Source organism: Mustelus asterias, chromosome 14 (assembly GCF_964213995.1).
Source record: "Mustelus asterias chromosome 14, sMusAst1.hap1.1, whole genome shotgun sequence".
NCBI lineage: Eukaryota > Metazoa > Chordata > Chondrichthyes > Carcharhiniformes > Triakidae > Mustelus > Mustelus asterias.
Window position 1 is genome coordinate 21,478,990 of NC_135814.1, and position 15,722 is coordinate 21,494,711.

Here is a 15,722-nt window from a genome sequence, read left to right on the forward strand (position 1 = left end):
CCCCATATGAACACTGCAGCATTATTACCATGTAATCAACTTGTGCGATGTTTCTATGACATACTGATGGGCGAGGAGGAGAAAAGTAATCACAACCTCTTAATGTGCTCTCAGAAGATGGGTTAAGGAATATTGTTGATGCAGACAACTGTACACAGCATTGGGCAACCGAAACATTGGTTTTAAGTATTCCATTCACCATTACAGGCTACAATGCTGCTGTATCCTCCTGTCACTTGGAGGAGTGTAAAATATCAAACAAAGTCAAACATATTGCACAAGCGATGTTACCTGTAAACTTCCGTGGGAGATGTTTGAGGAATGTTGGGATTGTTGACGGTGTATCTGTGCTAACTGTTGTCTTTGCATCTGAACAAGCTGCTGTTGATGGGTGTGGTACTGCTCTTCTGTTATGCCACCTGTTACTAGACAAGGAAATAGGCTTAGATTTTAATTCAATGTCAGTTAAGTACCAAATAAAATTAACTGGATTTTTTTTAGGTTAATCAAGAACACAAAATGACAAATATTTCAAGATTTTTAAAAAACCTCTGAGGTTTGTGTGGTGACGTTCAATATATACTTTAAAAAGTGATTTTCTGAGGTGGTTAGAAACATAGAATCTTACAGTGCAGAAGGAGGCCATTCAGCCCATTGAGTCTGCATCAACCACAATCCCACCCAGGCCCGATTCCTGTAACCCCACAAATTGACCCAACTAATCCCCCTGACACTAGGATCAATTTAGCATGGCCAATCAACCTAACCCGCACATCTTTGGACTGTGGGAGGAAACCAGAGCACCCGGAGGAAACTCACGCAGACAAGGGGAGAGTGTGCAAACTCCACACAGACAGTGATCCAAGCCGGAAATCGAACTTGGGTCCCTGGCACTGTGAGGCAGCAGTGCTAACCACTGTGCCACCGTGCTGCCCCAATGCACGGTTCCAATGGATATGCAGGAAAGAATACATCATGAAATAAATGGAACAATGTTGTGTACCCACAGAAGTTACTCATATGCACAAGGCAATGTAGGAGAACAAGAAAGGGGAAAGAGCAAGAGAAGAAATGTATACATTTAAATCTGAACTTCCTGGTTGTAATGACTTCCAATTAACTGTTCAGCATTTGCAAATTCTGCTGTTAACAGCTGGAGGAGTCAGAGGTCCCACTGAAACAGAAAGGCTTACAAAAACAGCAGTACTCACCAGATATCCTATTCCTACTGGTGATCATGGTACTTGATGGTAAAATAGAAGACGTTGGAGTTCTTTTTTTATTCACATTCTGTCCTAATTTTTTGGAAGTACAGTGGTTATCGCTGTCCTGAAGCTGAGATAACCGAGGTTGGAAGTGCCGTAATCGGCATGCTTTGATATTGCTTAGTATTTCACTAAGTGACAGTCTATTTGTAAAGTCTTTATTAGAAGAAATGGTCCATGAGTCATCAGACGGAAAAGCAGCTGGGGAGCTAGGAGATGACAACATTTCTGGGTCAATTTGGCGTAGAATGTGGTCATGATCTGTGGATGCACGATCTAACAAAAACCTAGAAGGGGAAGAACAAAAGTCGGTATTAAATCTATATAGTTGACATGAGCACAATGATGAACACGATTTTATGGTTGCTACAAGAGCTTGAACTAATTAATATAAAGAATCTGTTCAACCAAAGCAAAGATGGACAGACCACTAGAATTGCTAAATTTAAAACACAAACAGCTGGAAATACTCAGTGTGGCAGCATCTGTGGAGAGAAAACAGTTAACGTTTCAGGTTGATTACCTTTCATTGAATCTGGTTCTGATGAAAGATCAGCAAGTATGTTCTCCAACTGGAGACCATACATCGTGCACCAAAAGGATTGAGGACCTCAAGGGGGCATGCCGACCGGGCAGCATGACACCTTCAGATGTCAAAGCCCCACACTCTGATGCACAAAGCATACTCTTGTACAGTATGCCTCAGTAGATATAGATTGCTACTTGACTCATTGCTCTTTCCGAAGACACTGCACATTCCCATCTGAATAGCCAATACTCAGTCAATTACTCTCTTGCACCCTCACAGTAAACCTCCACTAATCGCATTCTTCCCTGCATCTCTGCACAGATGTCATTAACAGCATATAAAGCAGGAGAAGGAAGCATGCAGCCTGCAGAGGAGCAGAGATGAGGGCTGGGCATCCTGTGACAGACATCTTCTAGGCCACTGGCAACATGTGCCCACCTGATCCACTGGGAAGGAGGTTCTGTTCCATGAAGGTGCAAATATCAGCAGCGACCTGCCGTGACAGCCTAAGCTTCCTGAGGCACTGCTGCACAGACATCATGAAAACTGACCTTCTGCTTGTATAGCCTGTGTTGGGAAGTCTCGCCTCTTTGAAGCTGGATCTCTGTGCCCATACCCTCTGCTCTGTGGTGGAAGGGCTATGGTTGAGGATAGTTGCGCCTGCTGCCTTTAGGGGCACCTGACAGTGTTACGCCTCATTGACCCTCAGCAGTGGTAGATAGTGAGGTTGCATTAACTGCTACCAAGTCATTCTGAAGGCAGGAAGCAAGGAAGTGCAACTGAAGGTGGGTGAAGTGCCTTCCCTCATTGTTGACAATCATCGATAACACGCTCTGCAAGAAGCAGTACTTTAAACAACAGCAGCCACGACTGTAGCTCTTCAGTGTGACTGACCAAACCTTTCACAGCTTGTCAGTTTCACTGCGCAAGTTTTCCATGTTGTGTGCTCACCTCCAACCTGCCAAGTTGGAGATACAGCATTGAACTCATGCATTCTTGGGAAAGAGCGAATTCATGCACAAAATCACACCTAATTGCCTTTCTAAGTAGTTCAATTGATTCTTGCTTCAGACAAGTGAGATCCCCACTGCGCTCCCACTCGTCCCCTTGGAAATCCAGGAAGGGGTAAGATTGCATCAGGATCTCTACCTGACATGATTTTTTCTAATCTTCCCATCCCCACTAACCGGAGAAAAGTCCACCCATTCCATCTGCCTTTGGCATCTGCATCTAATGTGTTTCATGAACATTAGCGATTGCTGGTGACAACGCAAAATTGTCTTAACTGAAAACCTGAGTAAGGGAGACAGTTGGAGGCAGGGGTTCAGGGGGAAGGGAATTACAGCGCTTACAGACAAGACAGCTGAACACATTGCTACCAATGATGGGGCAAAGGGAGTGGAGAATGCAAAAGAGCAGAGTTGGAGGAATCCAAAGTTCATAGGATTGTACGACATTGCAGTATGTGGTAAGTATAACAGTCAGTTTTTAAAAGAAAAAGGCAGTGGAAAGAAAAATGCTACAGAGCTGTCGCATCAACTTCTGCTAAAACATAGAAAATTAACAAAATTATAAATCATGAATGTTTGCAAAAGTATATTAGAATAAACTTCCCTTTAAGTGTTACTTTGAGATCTAGCCAAACAGTAACAGCATGTACCCACTATAAATGATCCATTCTGTTGTTGAATGATCAATATTACATATAGTCCCATTAGTTGAAACTATCTTGCAAATGCAAAACTTAAGTGCACAATTCTCTAAAAGATTCAGATACTTTAATGCTATTTTAACAGCTATAATCCAGAAACCCTCAACATGACAATTAGACTAGAATGAATCTTCAAAAGTGTCACTGAACTAAATTAAAAATTCGACACCCCCGCTAACTCAAGTTCTTTTCAATTCTCTTTTAATTAGCTCAAAACATTCACATACCTTCCTCCACGACCTATGCGCCTCCGTGCTAAACCTATGCACCTTCTTGGAACAGTGAGTGTGGTCAAGCAGTACCTGTACCGTGACTCACTTAGCCCAGCTGGTTCAGGAGTCTGCCGTGGACAAGTACTCGTCTGATCCAAATGAGGCTGTAATGGAACAGAAATTTATAAGATATAATAAATGATCATAAATGATGAATGATTGATTGTCTTTCCACAATGCTACTGCCATAGATCTACAAAGAACTTTACATGTGACCTTTAAAAAACTAACAAAAACAGAAAGTGCTGGAAAATCTCAGCAGGGAGTATGTCAACTTTGGGAATTAATTGGAAGGTTGGAAGAAAAGGGAGATAAAAGGAATTGGAAACAAGATTCCTGAACTTGGAGGATAAACAACTGTTGTAATTTCAATGTATTAAAAAACCCACAACATTAATTTACTAAAGAAGTGCATCCACACATTTTCAAAGTCCTAACTTTTAAAGGATATGCACCATTTGGCTAACACAACAGAAATAATTTGAAGAAAATTTCAAATCACAGCTGTCTGCCAAGATGCTACATGCAATTTATCTACTATATATGTATTGATAGATATTTTCTTACAGCGTAGTACTGGCAGCCTGCTTTCCTCCTGAAAGCAAACGGTCCATCAGGATCACTGTCTTCTTCTGGCTCCGATACAGGAGAAGGGACCTAACAAAATCAAAGAAAAAAATCAGTGCCTTTTGCATATCTTCAAATAATAATTAATATCAGTAAGAGGGAACTCAATTTAATCACCTATATGTGATATGAGCAAATTTCCTCCTCAGAAAATTGAACTAGGACAGTACATAATACGGAGATGTACCATCATGTGACATTTCCCCTTCCTTTTATGAAGTAAATTAGGTCTCTTGCATTCATACTTTTGATTATTTTTGCATATAAATTAATTGACAGGAACATCAGGGATAGGGGGAGAGGGAGAAAGGAATACAGATTGGTGTGTCGGTGAGTGGCTCGGGTCATGCCAGTCAGTTACGAGGGGTATTTACCTTAACAAGAACAGTTACTAGCATGTAGGGCTTCCTTTCCCATCCTTATGTCCAATTGAGCCCTGACAAGACCACTCAGTAAGGAGTCTAACAACACCAGATTAAAGTCCAACAGGTTTATTTGGTAGCAAACGCCACTAGCTTTCGGAGCACTGCTCCTTCGTCAGGTGAGTGGGATCTCCCACTCACCTAACGAAGGAGCAGCGCTCCGAAAGCTAGTGGCGTTTTCTACCAAATAAACCTGTTGGACTTTAACCTGGTGTTGTTAGACTCCTTACTGTGTTTACCCCAGTCCAACGCCGTCATCTCCACATCAAGACCACTCAGATCATTTCAATCACGTGATCTACACTACTACAAAAAGAGCAGCGATTTCAAGTCGGAATATACTTTCCACACAAGTATCATACAATTACAATGTAGGTATTTATGAACCTACTGTACATGTGTACATAAATTGAAATTCCTAACTTTTCCAATGACAGATTCACAACAAAAAATTGGCACAAAAAATAATGTTATAGATTTTATGGTGTGCTCTTCTGAGATTCAGATTAAAATTAAGGTGCACTGCTGCAGCTGTGTAAGATAAACCTTGCTCCAAGTCTCCTTGATGCTCACACTTGTTGACAAGGGTGTTGCTTTTGCCATCAGAGTTTAACTTTGATGAGCACAATCTTCAAATCACTTAAAAATTACCATTGACCATCTCTGAAACAGCAAGCATGGCCACCTCTCTATAGAAAATGCAGACATAAGCGGAGCTAATGTTATCCTGCTCTTCATTTAAAATATGTCACTATGCTCAGCACAACACAGCACATTGTCTGAACCCACTATCGATTTATTTACCGATAGAAAAGAAAAATAACCTAGCATACCTGGGTGTAAGACTCTTCATCAGAGCTGAGAAAGTCATACTGTTTAATGTCCCTCTTCAGGGCTGGTTGTAATTCTGTGCTCGTCTGATGGTGCAAAACAACACACTCAGAAGTTTTATGCTTCTTCTTCACATATTTCTTTTTTACTCGAACAGTATCAGTAACCTCCTCTTTGAACGATATCAGGTGTGGTTGTTGCTGCTTAAAAGAAAAATAAAAGCAGATTAAGTAATCTAGTTCCAGTTACAAACACTTTGCATAAACTATGACAATTCTTAATTTAAATATTACATTCTTACTAATAGACTGGCTTTAGATCGAACCACAGAAGTTGATGACATAAGAGATGGTGTTTGCTACAGCAACCCAAAACTAACCTCACTGACTTATTCCCTCCCTACAGTTTTGTACCTTCCTGCTAAAAATGTTTACTTCCTTTACTTAAACATTATGCCCTGCTTGTTACCTCAACGTCCGTCCTGCTCCAGAAACTCAAAGCTTAATCTAATCCCTCTCCTCGCTATTAAATTGACGATTTTGTGTCATTTACTTTCTGATAAGAAATAATCCTGCTCTATTCATCCCTTGAATGCTCTTTGAGTTTTTAAAAACGCTTTAATATACTTAATCACCTCTGGAAATATTGTTGCAGTACTTTTTCCAGAAAGTGCTAAATTGTGAAATGCAGTCTACTCAATTAATTTGGAACAACTTTTACCCACCAATAAAATTGAATTATTCAATAGTTCAAATTAAGCAATTCAAATTAATCAATTTAAATAAAATATTGTTGCAATATTTTGTTTTCAAAGATAATTCCAATCAAGAAACCTTGATAAAACTTTCTATTCTCACTTAATCAATTGCTTCGACTACACAGATTATGTTTTGTGCAGCTCTTCCATTTAGCACAACCAATTTTTTGAAGAGTTAGGAATATATTGTCAGGTAAAAATAACCAATATCCTTAGTATACAGTTAAACAATATAAAATACACAAAATCAATTGTCAAAACAACAAAGCTCTGGTTATTGTAGTCGTGCGTTCAGTTCGTCCAAGGCATAAGAAAGTCACTCAAGTGGTAAGGCAGTGCATAGGATAGCCAAAGGCTGATTTTTCTGGTCACAGGTCTGACTTGAGAGAGGCTGAAGAAACTTGAGTTTGTCAATTTTGAAAGGAAGCATCCAGAAGATGATCTTATAGAGGCAAGCAAAACATTCTGATGGTAAACCAGGAAAATTGCTTTAAATTAAACTGAGAGTGCAGGACAGACACCACTGTCAAGCAAGTAAAAAGCAAGATTGGATGCATAGCAAGATAGAGACCAATGAATTCAGGAAACAATCTCCTGATTAGAACACTGAAATTAAGAGATGGGTTTAAAAAACAGCTGAATACGACAAGAGGAGGGTTTGAGAGTTTTTCTGGATGGATGAAGGGATCTTCTTGTAATTAGCTTGTGATCCATGATTTTTCATAATTTGTATTCTGTTTTGGCTAATTTGATTAAAAGCTTATTGAATGCTGCTCTTCTATATTGATACTGAAACACTAGCAAGAATGTAACTTGGATGCTGCATCTAATACTATGGGTGGGATTTTCCGGCCTCGCTCGCCCCAAAACTGGAAAACCCCACCCAAAGTCAACAGACCTTTCCAAGGTCCACGCCTCGCCTGCTCCAATTCCCGTGGCAGGCGCAACGGTAAAATTCACCCCCATGTAACAAAAACAGAACTGTTAAATACTGCTTATTGTCCTTCTTATTTTTACTTGAACTTTGTTCCTTTTCCCATGAATAGAATGGTTTTCAACTTCAGCTGTTCTTTAAAAATTTTAAATATTTCACTTATATTTTGTACACGTTAAGTTCATTTTGAAGATGGATGCAACTCTGGAAAAATTGGTCGAACTGTTAATTTACCAATAAAGTGGTATTCAGCCAGCCATTAACGTAGTGATCAAGTAAGTTGAACATCTCTGACAGACTGCTACAGTAGGATGAATTGTCTGATCTGTGATATCAGTTACTGGAAAGAAATCCAAGATGGCCACTCCAAATTAAATACACTAACTTACCCAATTGTGAAAATTGATTTGGTCAAAAATAATCACTATGAAATCTCAAAATACAGAATAGTCCACAATCAATATGTACAAATCAATGCACAAGGGAAAATCTGACACAGAATTTTTACCTTAACAGTTTTGCTTTCTGCTGCTTTGCAATGATTGCCATTGTGAAGAGATACTGGAGTGTTGGAGACCATCTTTTCTTGTTTTAGAGTCCTCAGCTCACTCATAATTTCTCCACCAAAGTCACCCATATGGTACCTATTCAAACAGTAATAAAAGTTCAACAGTTCCTACAAGTCAGGACTAAAATCAGATGATGACCAGGGTGACATATTTTTCTGGCTTAGAACAAAATTTCCTGCTATACCTTTTCTCAACCACATCCAGTGTAAGATGAAGCAAATCCCTTTTAGTTTTTTCCCGCCTCTTAATCATTTCTAGGATGGTAACTGCCCGGCTGAACTCTCGACGCAGCTTCAACATTTTCTCATATGAAGCTTCATCGTTTTTGCGATTCTGTTTTTAAAAAAAATTCAAATCCTTATGTTGTATAAACAGAAAATGCACCCATATCAAAGCTGTTAGTTGCATCATTTTACCCACTGAATTAACATTGCCTTTACAATCTTCTTGATTTTGAACGCAGTAAACACATGGAGAGAGCAGCTTGCTCAGCTCGCCATAGTCACACTAAACATTCTCATGTCAGCAACGTCACAAATAAAGCACCTACGCAGTCCCTGCCTTGATCCCAACTCAATAATTGTACAACCTAAACACAATACGTTCTTACTTCATACAAATCCAGTGTTTTTGCTAGTGAGGGATCCGCACTCTTATCAACTCCCTATTCGTGAACTAAACATCTTGTGCTGCACAATATCCAGAGCATGGGATAGACAATATGGTTTGAACATAGAACAGTACAGCACAGAACAGGCCCTTCAGCCCACAATGTTGTGCCGAGCTTTATCTGAAACCAAGATCAAGCTATCCCACTCCCTATCATCCTGGTGTGCTCCATGTGCCTATCCAATAACCGCTTAAATGCTCCTAAAGTGTCTGACTCCACTATCACTGCAGGCAGTCCATTCCACACCCCAACCACTCTCTGCGTAAAGAACCTACCTCTGATATCCTTCCTATATCTCCCACCATGAACCCTATAGTTATGCCCCCTTGTAATAGCTCCATCCACCCGAGGAAATAGTCTTTGAACGTTCACTCTATCTATCCCCTTCATCATTTTATAAACCTCTATTAAGTCTCCCCTCAGCCTCCTCTGCTCCAGAGAGAACAGCCCTAGCTCCCTCAACCTTTCCTCATAAGACCTACCCTCCAAACCAGGCAGCATCCTGGTAAATCTCCTCTGCACTCTTTCCAGCGCTTCCACATCCTTCTTATAGTGAGGTGACCAGAACTGCACACAATATTCCAAATGTGGTCTCACCAAGGTCCTGTACAGTTGCAGCATAACCCCACGGCTCTTAAACTCTAACTCCCTGTTAATAAAAGCTAACACACTATAGGCCTTCTTCACAGCTCTATCCACTTGAGTGGCAACCTTCAGAGATCTGTGGATATGGACCCCAAGATCTCTGTTCCTCCACAGTCTTCTGAACCCTACCTCTGACCCTGTAATCCACATTTAAATTAGTCCTACCAAAATGAATCACCTCACATTTATCAGGGTTAAACTCCATTTGCCATTTTTGAGCCCAGCTTTGCATCCTATCTATGTCTCTTTGCAGTCTACAACAGCCCTCCACCTCATCCACTACTCCACCAATCTTGGTGTCATCAGCAAATTTACTGATCCACCCTTCAGCCCCCTCCTCTAAGTCATTAATAAAAATCACAAAGAGCAGAGGACCAAGCACTGATCCCTGTGGCACTCCGCTAGCAACCTGCCTCCAGTCCGAAAATTTTCCATCCACCACCACCCTCTGTCTTCGATCTGATAGCCAGTTACCCATCCAATCGGCCAACTTTCCCTCTATCCCGCACCTCCTTACTTTCATCATAAGCCGACCATGGGGGACCTTATCAAACGCCTTACTAAAATCCATGTATATGACATCAACTGCCCTACCTTCATCAAAACACTTAGTTACCTCCTCAAAAAATTCTAGCAAATTTGTGAGGCACGACAAATTACCATCAATACTATTCTGAAGTCAATTACTAAAGAATGGGAAAGATCAGACAGGGTGACCTTAATGTGCCTTCCACATGGGAAAACACCGGGCTCCCACAACCCAATCCCCAGTCTTCACCTTCATTATTTAGATCAGGAACCGGACAACAGGGATTTAACTGTGCTCACCTTTCTAGTCTGCATCTTCTCCGTTCTTCTTCGAAAAGCAACATATGGATCATTGTTAGTGGAACCATCTCTTTTCTCCTGTTTCACCAAGGGGATGAGGGAGGGTGCCCTGCAGTTTTTGCGTTTTCTTGCCCAGTAATCATATACTGCTTTTATCAGGTAGTCATCTTCTTTCAAAAGCAATCTGGCCTCTTGAATAGATACAAGCTGAAGAACAAGATAATTACAAAAAAAACTTTTATTTTGTGATAGTACAACCATGCAAACTGAGATTTTATGGTTCACGATTTCTGTGTTCATTTATTCATAGGCACAGGAACATAAAAATAGCAACAGTAAACCATGTGGCCTCTTGAGCTTGCATCACAGAGTCAAGAGTTTTACAGCACAGAAAGAGGCCCTTTGGCCCTTCATGTCTGCACCAGCCGTCAAGTATCTATCCATTCTAATCCCATTTTCCAGCACTTGGTCCAAAGCCTTGTATGCTATGGTATTTCGAATGCTCAGCTAAGTGCTTCTTAAATTTTGCGAGGGTTCCCATCTCTACTACCCATTCAAGCAGCGACTTCCAGATTCCGACCACCCTCTGGGTGAAAAGGTTTTCCCTCAAATTCCTTCGAAACTCCTGTCCGTTATCTAAAAATATATATCTCCTGGTTACTGACCCCTCTACTAATGGGAATGTTTTTTTTACAATCTATCGTATGCCTCTCATAATTTCATGCACCTCAATCAGGTCCTTCCTCAGTCTTCCCTGCTCTAAGGAAATAACCAGAGCCTAATCAGCTTCCCATCAAAGCTGAAATGCTCCAGCCTAGGCAACATCCAATAATCACCATTCAATATAATCATGGCCGATTTTCTGCCTCAACTGCACCTTCTTGCCAAACCCCATATCACTTGATTCCAGGAGACCAAAATTCTGTTCACATCATCCTTAAATATACTCAGCAATGGAGCATCACAATACTCTGGGGTAGAAAATTATGAAGATTCACAACCTTCAGCGAAAAATGCTTTCATCCCCTAAGTGATCCTTGTCCTGAAACTCTACCCCCATATTCCAGATTACCAGCTAGGAGAAACAACTTCCTAGTGTTACCCTGCGAGGTCCCTTCAGAATCTAGTGTACTTCAATGGGATCACATTTAATTCTTCTAAACTCCAGAGAGTTGAGGCCCAGTTTATTCAGCCTTTCATCATAGGACAAGCTTCCCTTTACAGCAACCAAACTAGTGAACTTTTGCTGTATTGCCTCCAAGATTACAAAGTGTGGTTGCAATAGTAATCCTGCTCAGTATGAGAGGAACCACAGGTTTGAACGTTTGGTGTATGTGCTTGGCTGAGGAGCCAATGGTGCGAAGCTAACATCCGTGGGATTATGACTGAACGCCTCTAAGTCAGAATCCCCCCATAACAGGATTTCCGTTCATTCGGTATGGGGAAATCGGTAGGTTATATCGTTCATTCGGTATGGAGACCAGAAGCGTGCACAGTACTCCAGATGTGATCTCACTAAAGCCCCATACAATTTTAGCAAGATTGTTTTTTCTTGTACGATACTCCCCTTGTAATAAAGCCCAACATGTCATTTGACTTCCTAATTGCTCACTGTACCTGCAAGCTAACTTTATCTGTTCCTTGTACGAGTACAACCAAATTCTTTGTAATTTTTAAGCCTTTTTTAAAATATTGTGCTTTTCTATTTTTGCCATCAAAAGGAATATCACACGTGCCAACATTAGACTCCATCTATCACTTTGTTGCCTATACACTTAATCTTTCTACATCTCTTTGCAGTCTCTGTTGCCTCCTCATAGCTGATCGTTTCCACCTAGCTTTGTATGGTCAACAAACTTGGATACGCTACTCTTGGTCTCTTCATCTAAGAAATCAAAATAGATTGTAAATAACGGAGATCCCTGTATTGATCTTTATAACCAGCCAATTTGAAAATGCCCTGTTTAACCCTACTCTGCTTCCTATCTGTTAACCAATCCTCTATCCATGTTATCCTCCCATCCTGCCAACCCCATCTTGCATATTAGCCTTTTGCATGATACCAAGGAACACCATTTGGAAATCCAACTACAATAACTGACTCTTTTTTATCCTACTATAAAAAAACTCTATAATAAATTCGTGGGACACGATTTCCCTTTTGTAAAACCATGTTGCCTCTGTTTAATCATATTATGGATTTTCTAAGTGCATTTTAAGACTTCCTTAAGTGAATCCAGCAATTTCCTAACCACTGATGACAGACTAACTAGCCTGTAGTTCCCGACTTTCTCGGTCCCCTCTTTCTGAAATAGCATTGCCATATTTTCTAATTTCCAATTTGCTGGGACTGTTCTAAAACGGAGGGAAATCAGAATTGGTTCTTCAACTATCTCTGCAGTTATCTCTTTTGAGCCAAAGGATGTAGGTTACAAGTCCGAAGTGGTTAACAGATTTTAGTCCCTAGTTTTTCCACTGCTGACATTAATTATTTTATATCTTCACTCTTATTAGCACCTTGTTTACCCTTTACTTGTGATTTGTAATTTGTGTCTTCTAATGTGAAGACAGACACAAAATATTTGTTCAATGTCTCTGCCATTTCCTCATTCCTCATGAGGATTCTTTCTGTCTCTGCCTCTAGAGGACCAACCTTTACTTTTAACTCTTCTCCTTTTAATATACACTTGTAGAAGCACATACAATCTGTTTACACATCCCTGGCTAGTTTATTCTCTACCTAATTATTTTTCCCTTTTTCTGAACTATTTGGGGGGAGATATTTCTGGGAATACAACGTTTTGTCATTTGGCACTCAATGTTAATGTTAACTATTTCCAGGACACATTTACATTTGTCCAATAATGTATTCCAACCTTCCAAATGCTGATCCCCACTGTACTACTCCTGAATTTTACAGTTTTGACACCAGCCATCCTCATGGTCTGCACAGATGTGTCAGTTGAAACACTCTATGGATATATTTAGAATGGATTTATGCCTTAAGGAAACACTGTTAACCAGCCAAATGCTTCTTATTCTATTAGGACTCTCCCAACGTCACTGATGAGATTTTTTTAATCTCAACAACTTTGGAATTGAACTCAATTGCTAGGAATAAAAAAAACGTCCTAAACCATTGTGTCACACAAACATCAGCATTAATAGTTCAAATTCAGAGTCTTTGCATGCTTTGTTTTACAGTTCTGATTTTGATTATATATACCAAGTGAGAAACTGATATACTGGGCAATCGAAAAAGAGAATTTCACGGTGTGCAACCCCGAAGCCTGTCAATTTAGTTTTACTGAACATTTTGTTTATGTTCTAAAATACCTCTGTAAGTTTCTGCATTCAGTGTGGGAGAATAGCAAGTACTCTAAATGAATTATTCAGTGGAGTACATCAGCAAGTTCTAGTCTCTGGAGTACCTCGATGTCAGCTGAACCCAACTGGGATCAAGATATCAAACCCAAGCAAATCAGCCAAGTTACTCTTGCACATTCCCTGCTGTATAGTTACCCACCATTGTGACTTGGTCCTAAATAATTTAAACTTTTAAAATATATATACTTTTTAAAAAGTACAAAAACTGGAATTTATTGTTACCAGCATCAATACATCAACAAGTAGCACAGTACCTGATTTCCACTAGCCTTTTCCAGTCGGTCAAACATCTCTTCAAATTGCAATGGTTTAATCTCCATTTTTCTACTCAGACGATTGAATAATATCTCATCTTCAGAGTCCATGTCATAATCTGGCTGTTCACTATCCAGATTAAAAGCTGTAAATACAAGGAGATTTTTTTTAAAAATAAAATGTCAGAGTATTTAAAACAAAGCTCAAAATCAAATTATTTTTTATTAGCAATAAAAGCATTATTGCAATGAACGTGATAACAATTCAATGTTTAAGGAAACATGCTAATTTCATTAGAATCACAAATTAAAACCAATCTCATCTTTGCACGTTAGATAAATATTTAAAAATAAAATTAATATTAAGTGTACCATTTACTCAAGATAACTCATCTACGATGAAATAAAATCACTGAAAGTTGTCAAATTTTCCAACTGCAAAGTGCAGAAAGAAAGCACTTGAAAAGAAACTACTGAAACATTGCAGAAAATCTCCTCTCAAGATTTTCACAAATTGCAAGTTTGAATCTTCAATATAGCGAAGTGTGAAGTGAAATAAAACTTCCCAAAAGAACAAAGACTCATGCTCCTCGTTCTAAGCTTTGTCTTCCTACATTTACATTCACGAGGAGATAAACAAAGTGATGAATTTAAAACTTTTAACAGAATGAAAGAATGCAATTTCAAAGCACACAGACTGGCCATTCCATTAATGGTGACTTTGGGGGGGGGGGGGGGCGGGCGGGGAGGAGGAGAGAGAGAACGAGAGAGAACACTCCTTCCCAACTGGGATCATCTTAAAAGCAACAAAAATGCTGGCTGAGGAATCCCCAAGTCAGTCAGAGAATAAGCAAACTTACGCTGAATGTGAATGAGCTGTTTTGGAACCTTGAATTCTCCCCTGTACAGACGATCATAGTAAGAGACATTACTCTCTGCCTCAGGCACTGGAATAACCATATTCTCCCTTTTTTCTCTGAAGACCTGCTGGGCTGAAATAGCTCTCTGCAAATGGTGTTCCTGAAAGGAGGGAGGGAAACTGCATTATTGCAACATTTAAAGTTAAGTTTAGAGCTTCCCCGATGGCCAAGTGATACAAAACTATATAAAAATCCAGGAAGTAACAAAGTTGATCCCTGATCTGGAGCAGTTTACCTGATTTCAATTATGTGTTTTCTCACTACGAAATCAGAGCAGAAAAAAAAGCTCATTTTCTTCTAAAAATGCAAACATTTGATTGTGCTAGAATTTAGCTTTACTGTGATGCTCCGCTGTCAAACAGCTAATCAAAAGTCAATTTCAGCATACAAATGAAGAATGATCGCTTGTAAAAGCTACTGAAAGGATTGCAAAATCTGTATTAAACATATCCCATCACAAGTTTCCTTCAAAAATAAAGGACACAATTCAAAAAGCAGTTAGCAAATTTTCCAACATATACTTTCAAAACAATAAAAGCTTTCTGAAATTTGAGACATTGGAACTTGTGGTGAACCATTGTTGGTTCCCACCAGGTAGTGCTGAGCCATGGTCTGGCCAGTACTATGAGTCTGTAGATATGTTACTGTTGGGGTTAGGGTTGGGCTGTTCTACCTATTAATATAGTCCTATGGTACACCCCAGTTGGCTCCGCCTCCTGGGAGAGGTATAACGGTCACTGCTCTGCCTGGTGACCCTTTAGTCTGGGATTGTATACTGTATATAGTAGCTCCGTTATTGTTGGCAATAAAAGCCTTTATTTCCCGAGTACATCCTGCCTCTCGTGTGATATATCGCGCATCAGAACTCAAGTTGCATTTTTAGATTGCTCGGTAGAAAAGTGCGGGTAAAAGATATGAACATTGACCATCTTGGCTCAAGTCAGCCAGATTATCCTGCTGGTACCAGTTTTTTTTAATGGTAATATCATGTTTTGGCACATGGCCCATTGTTAAAATGTAGTTACAGTTCTGAAGAGCAGATGAGTCTCTGATATCTACAATGTATAAATTTTCTAGCAACTCAGCAGTCAGTCTGATTTT

At 39.8% G+C, this 15,722-nt stretch overlaps 1 protein-coding gene across 9 annotated transcripts in view; it reads right to left on the reverse strand.

Annotated features, from left to right (window-relative positions):
• epc2 (enhancer of polycomb 2) overlaps positions 1 to 15,722 on the reverse strand; it is a 57,993-nt gene that overhangs the window by 13,260 nt on the left and 29,011 nt on the right. For 3 of the 9 annotated variants that reach the window (XM_078227982.1, XM_078227986.1, XM_078227988.1), the window contains exons 2-11: positions 14,562 to 14,721; positions 13,702 to 13,847; positions 10,061 to 10,267; positions 8,102 to 8,250; positions 7,857 to 7,992; positions 5,660 to 5,860; positions 4,345 to 4,434; positions 3,733 to 3,881; positions 1,212 to 1,552; positions 292 to 425 (exon numbers count right to left, since the gene is read on the reverse strand). In XM_078227982.1, coding sequence (XP_078084108.1) covers positions 292 to 425; positions 1,212 to 1,552; positions 3,733 to 3,881; positions 4,345 to 4,434; positions 5,660 to 5,860; positions 7,857 to 7,992; positions 8,102 to 8,250; positions 10,061 to 10,267; positions 13,702 to 13,847; positions 14,562 to 14,721 — 1,713 coding nt within the window. The remainder of the gene's footprint in view (positions 1 to 291; positions 426 to 1,211; positions 1,553 to 3,732; positions 3,882 to 4,344; positions 4,435 to 5,659; positions 5,861 to 7,856; positions 7,993 to 8,101; positions 8,251 to 10,060; positions 10,268 to 13,701; positions 13,848 to 14,561; positions 14,722 to 15,722) is intronic. The other 6 variants (XM_078227985.1, XM_078227991.1, XM_078227984.1 and 3 more) reach the window with 3 other exon arrangements.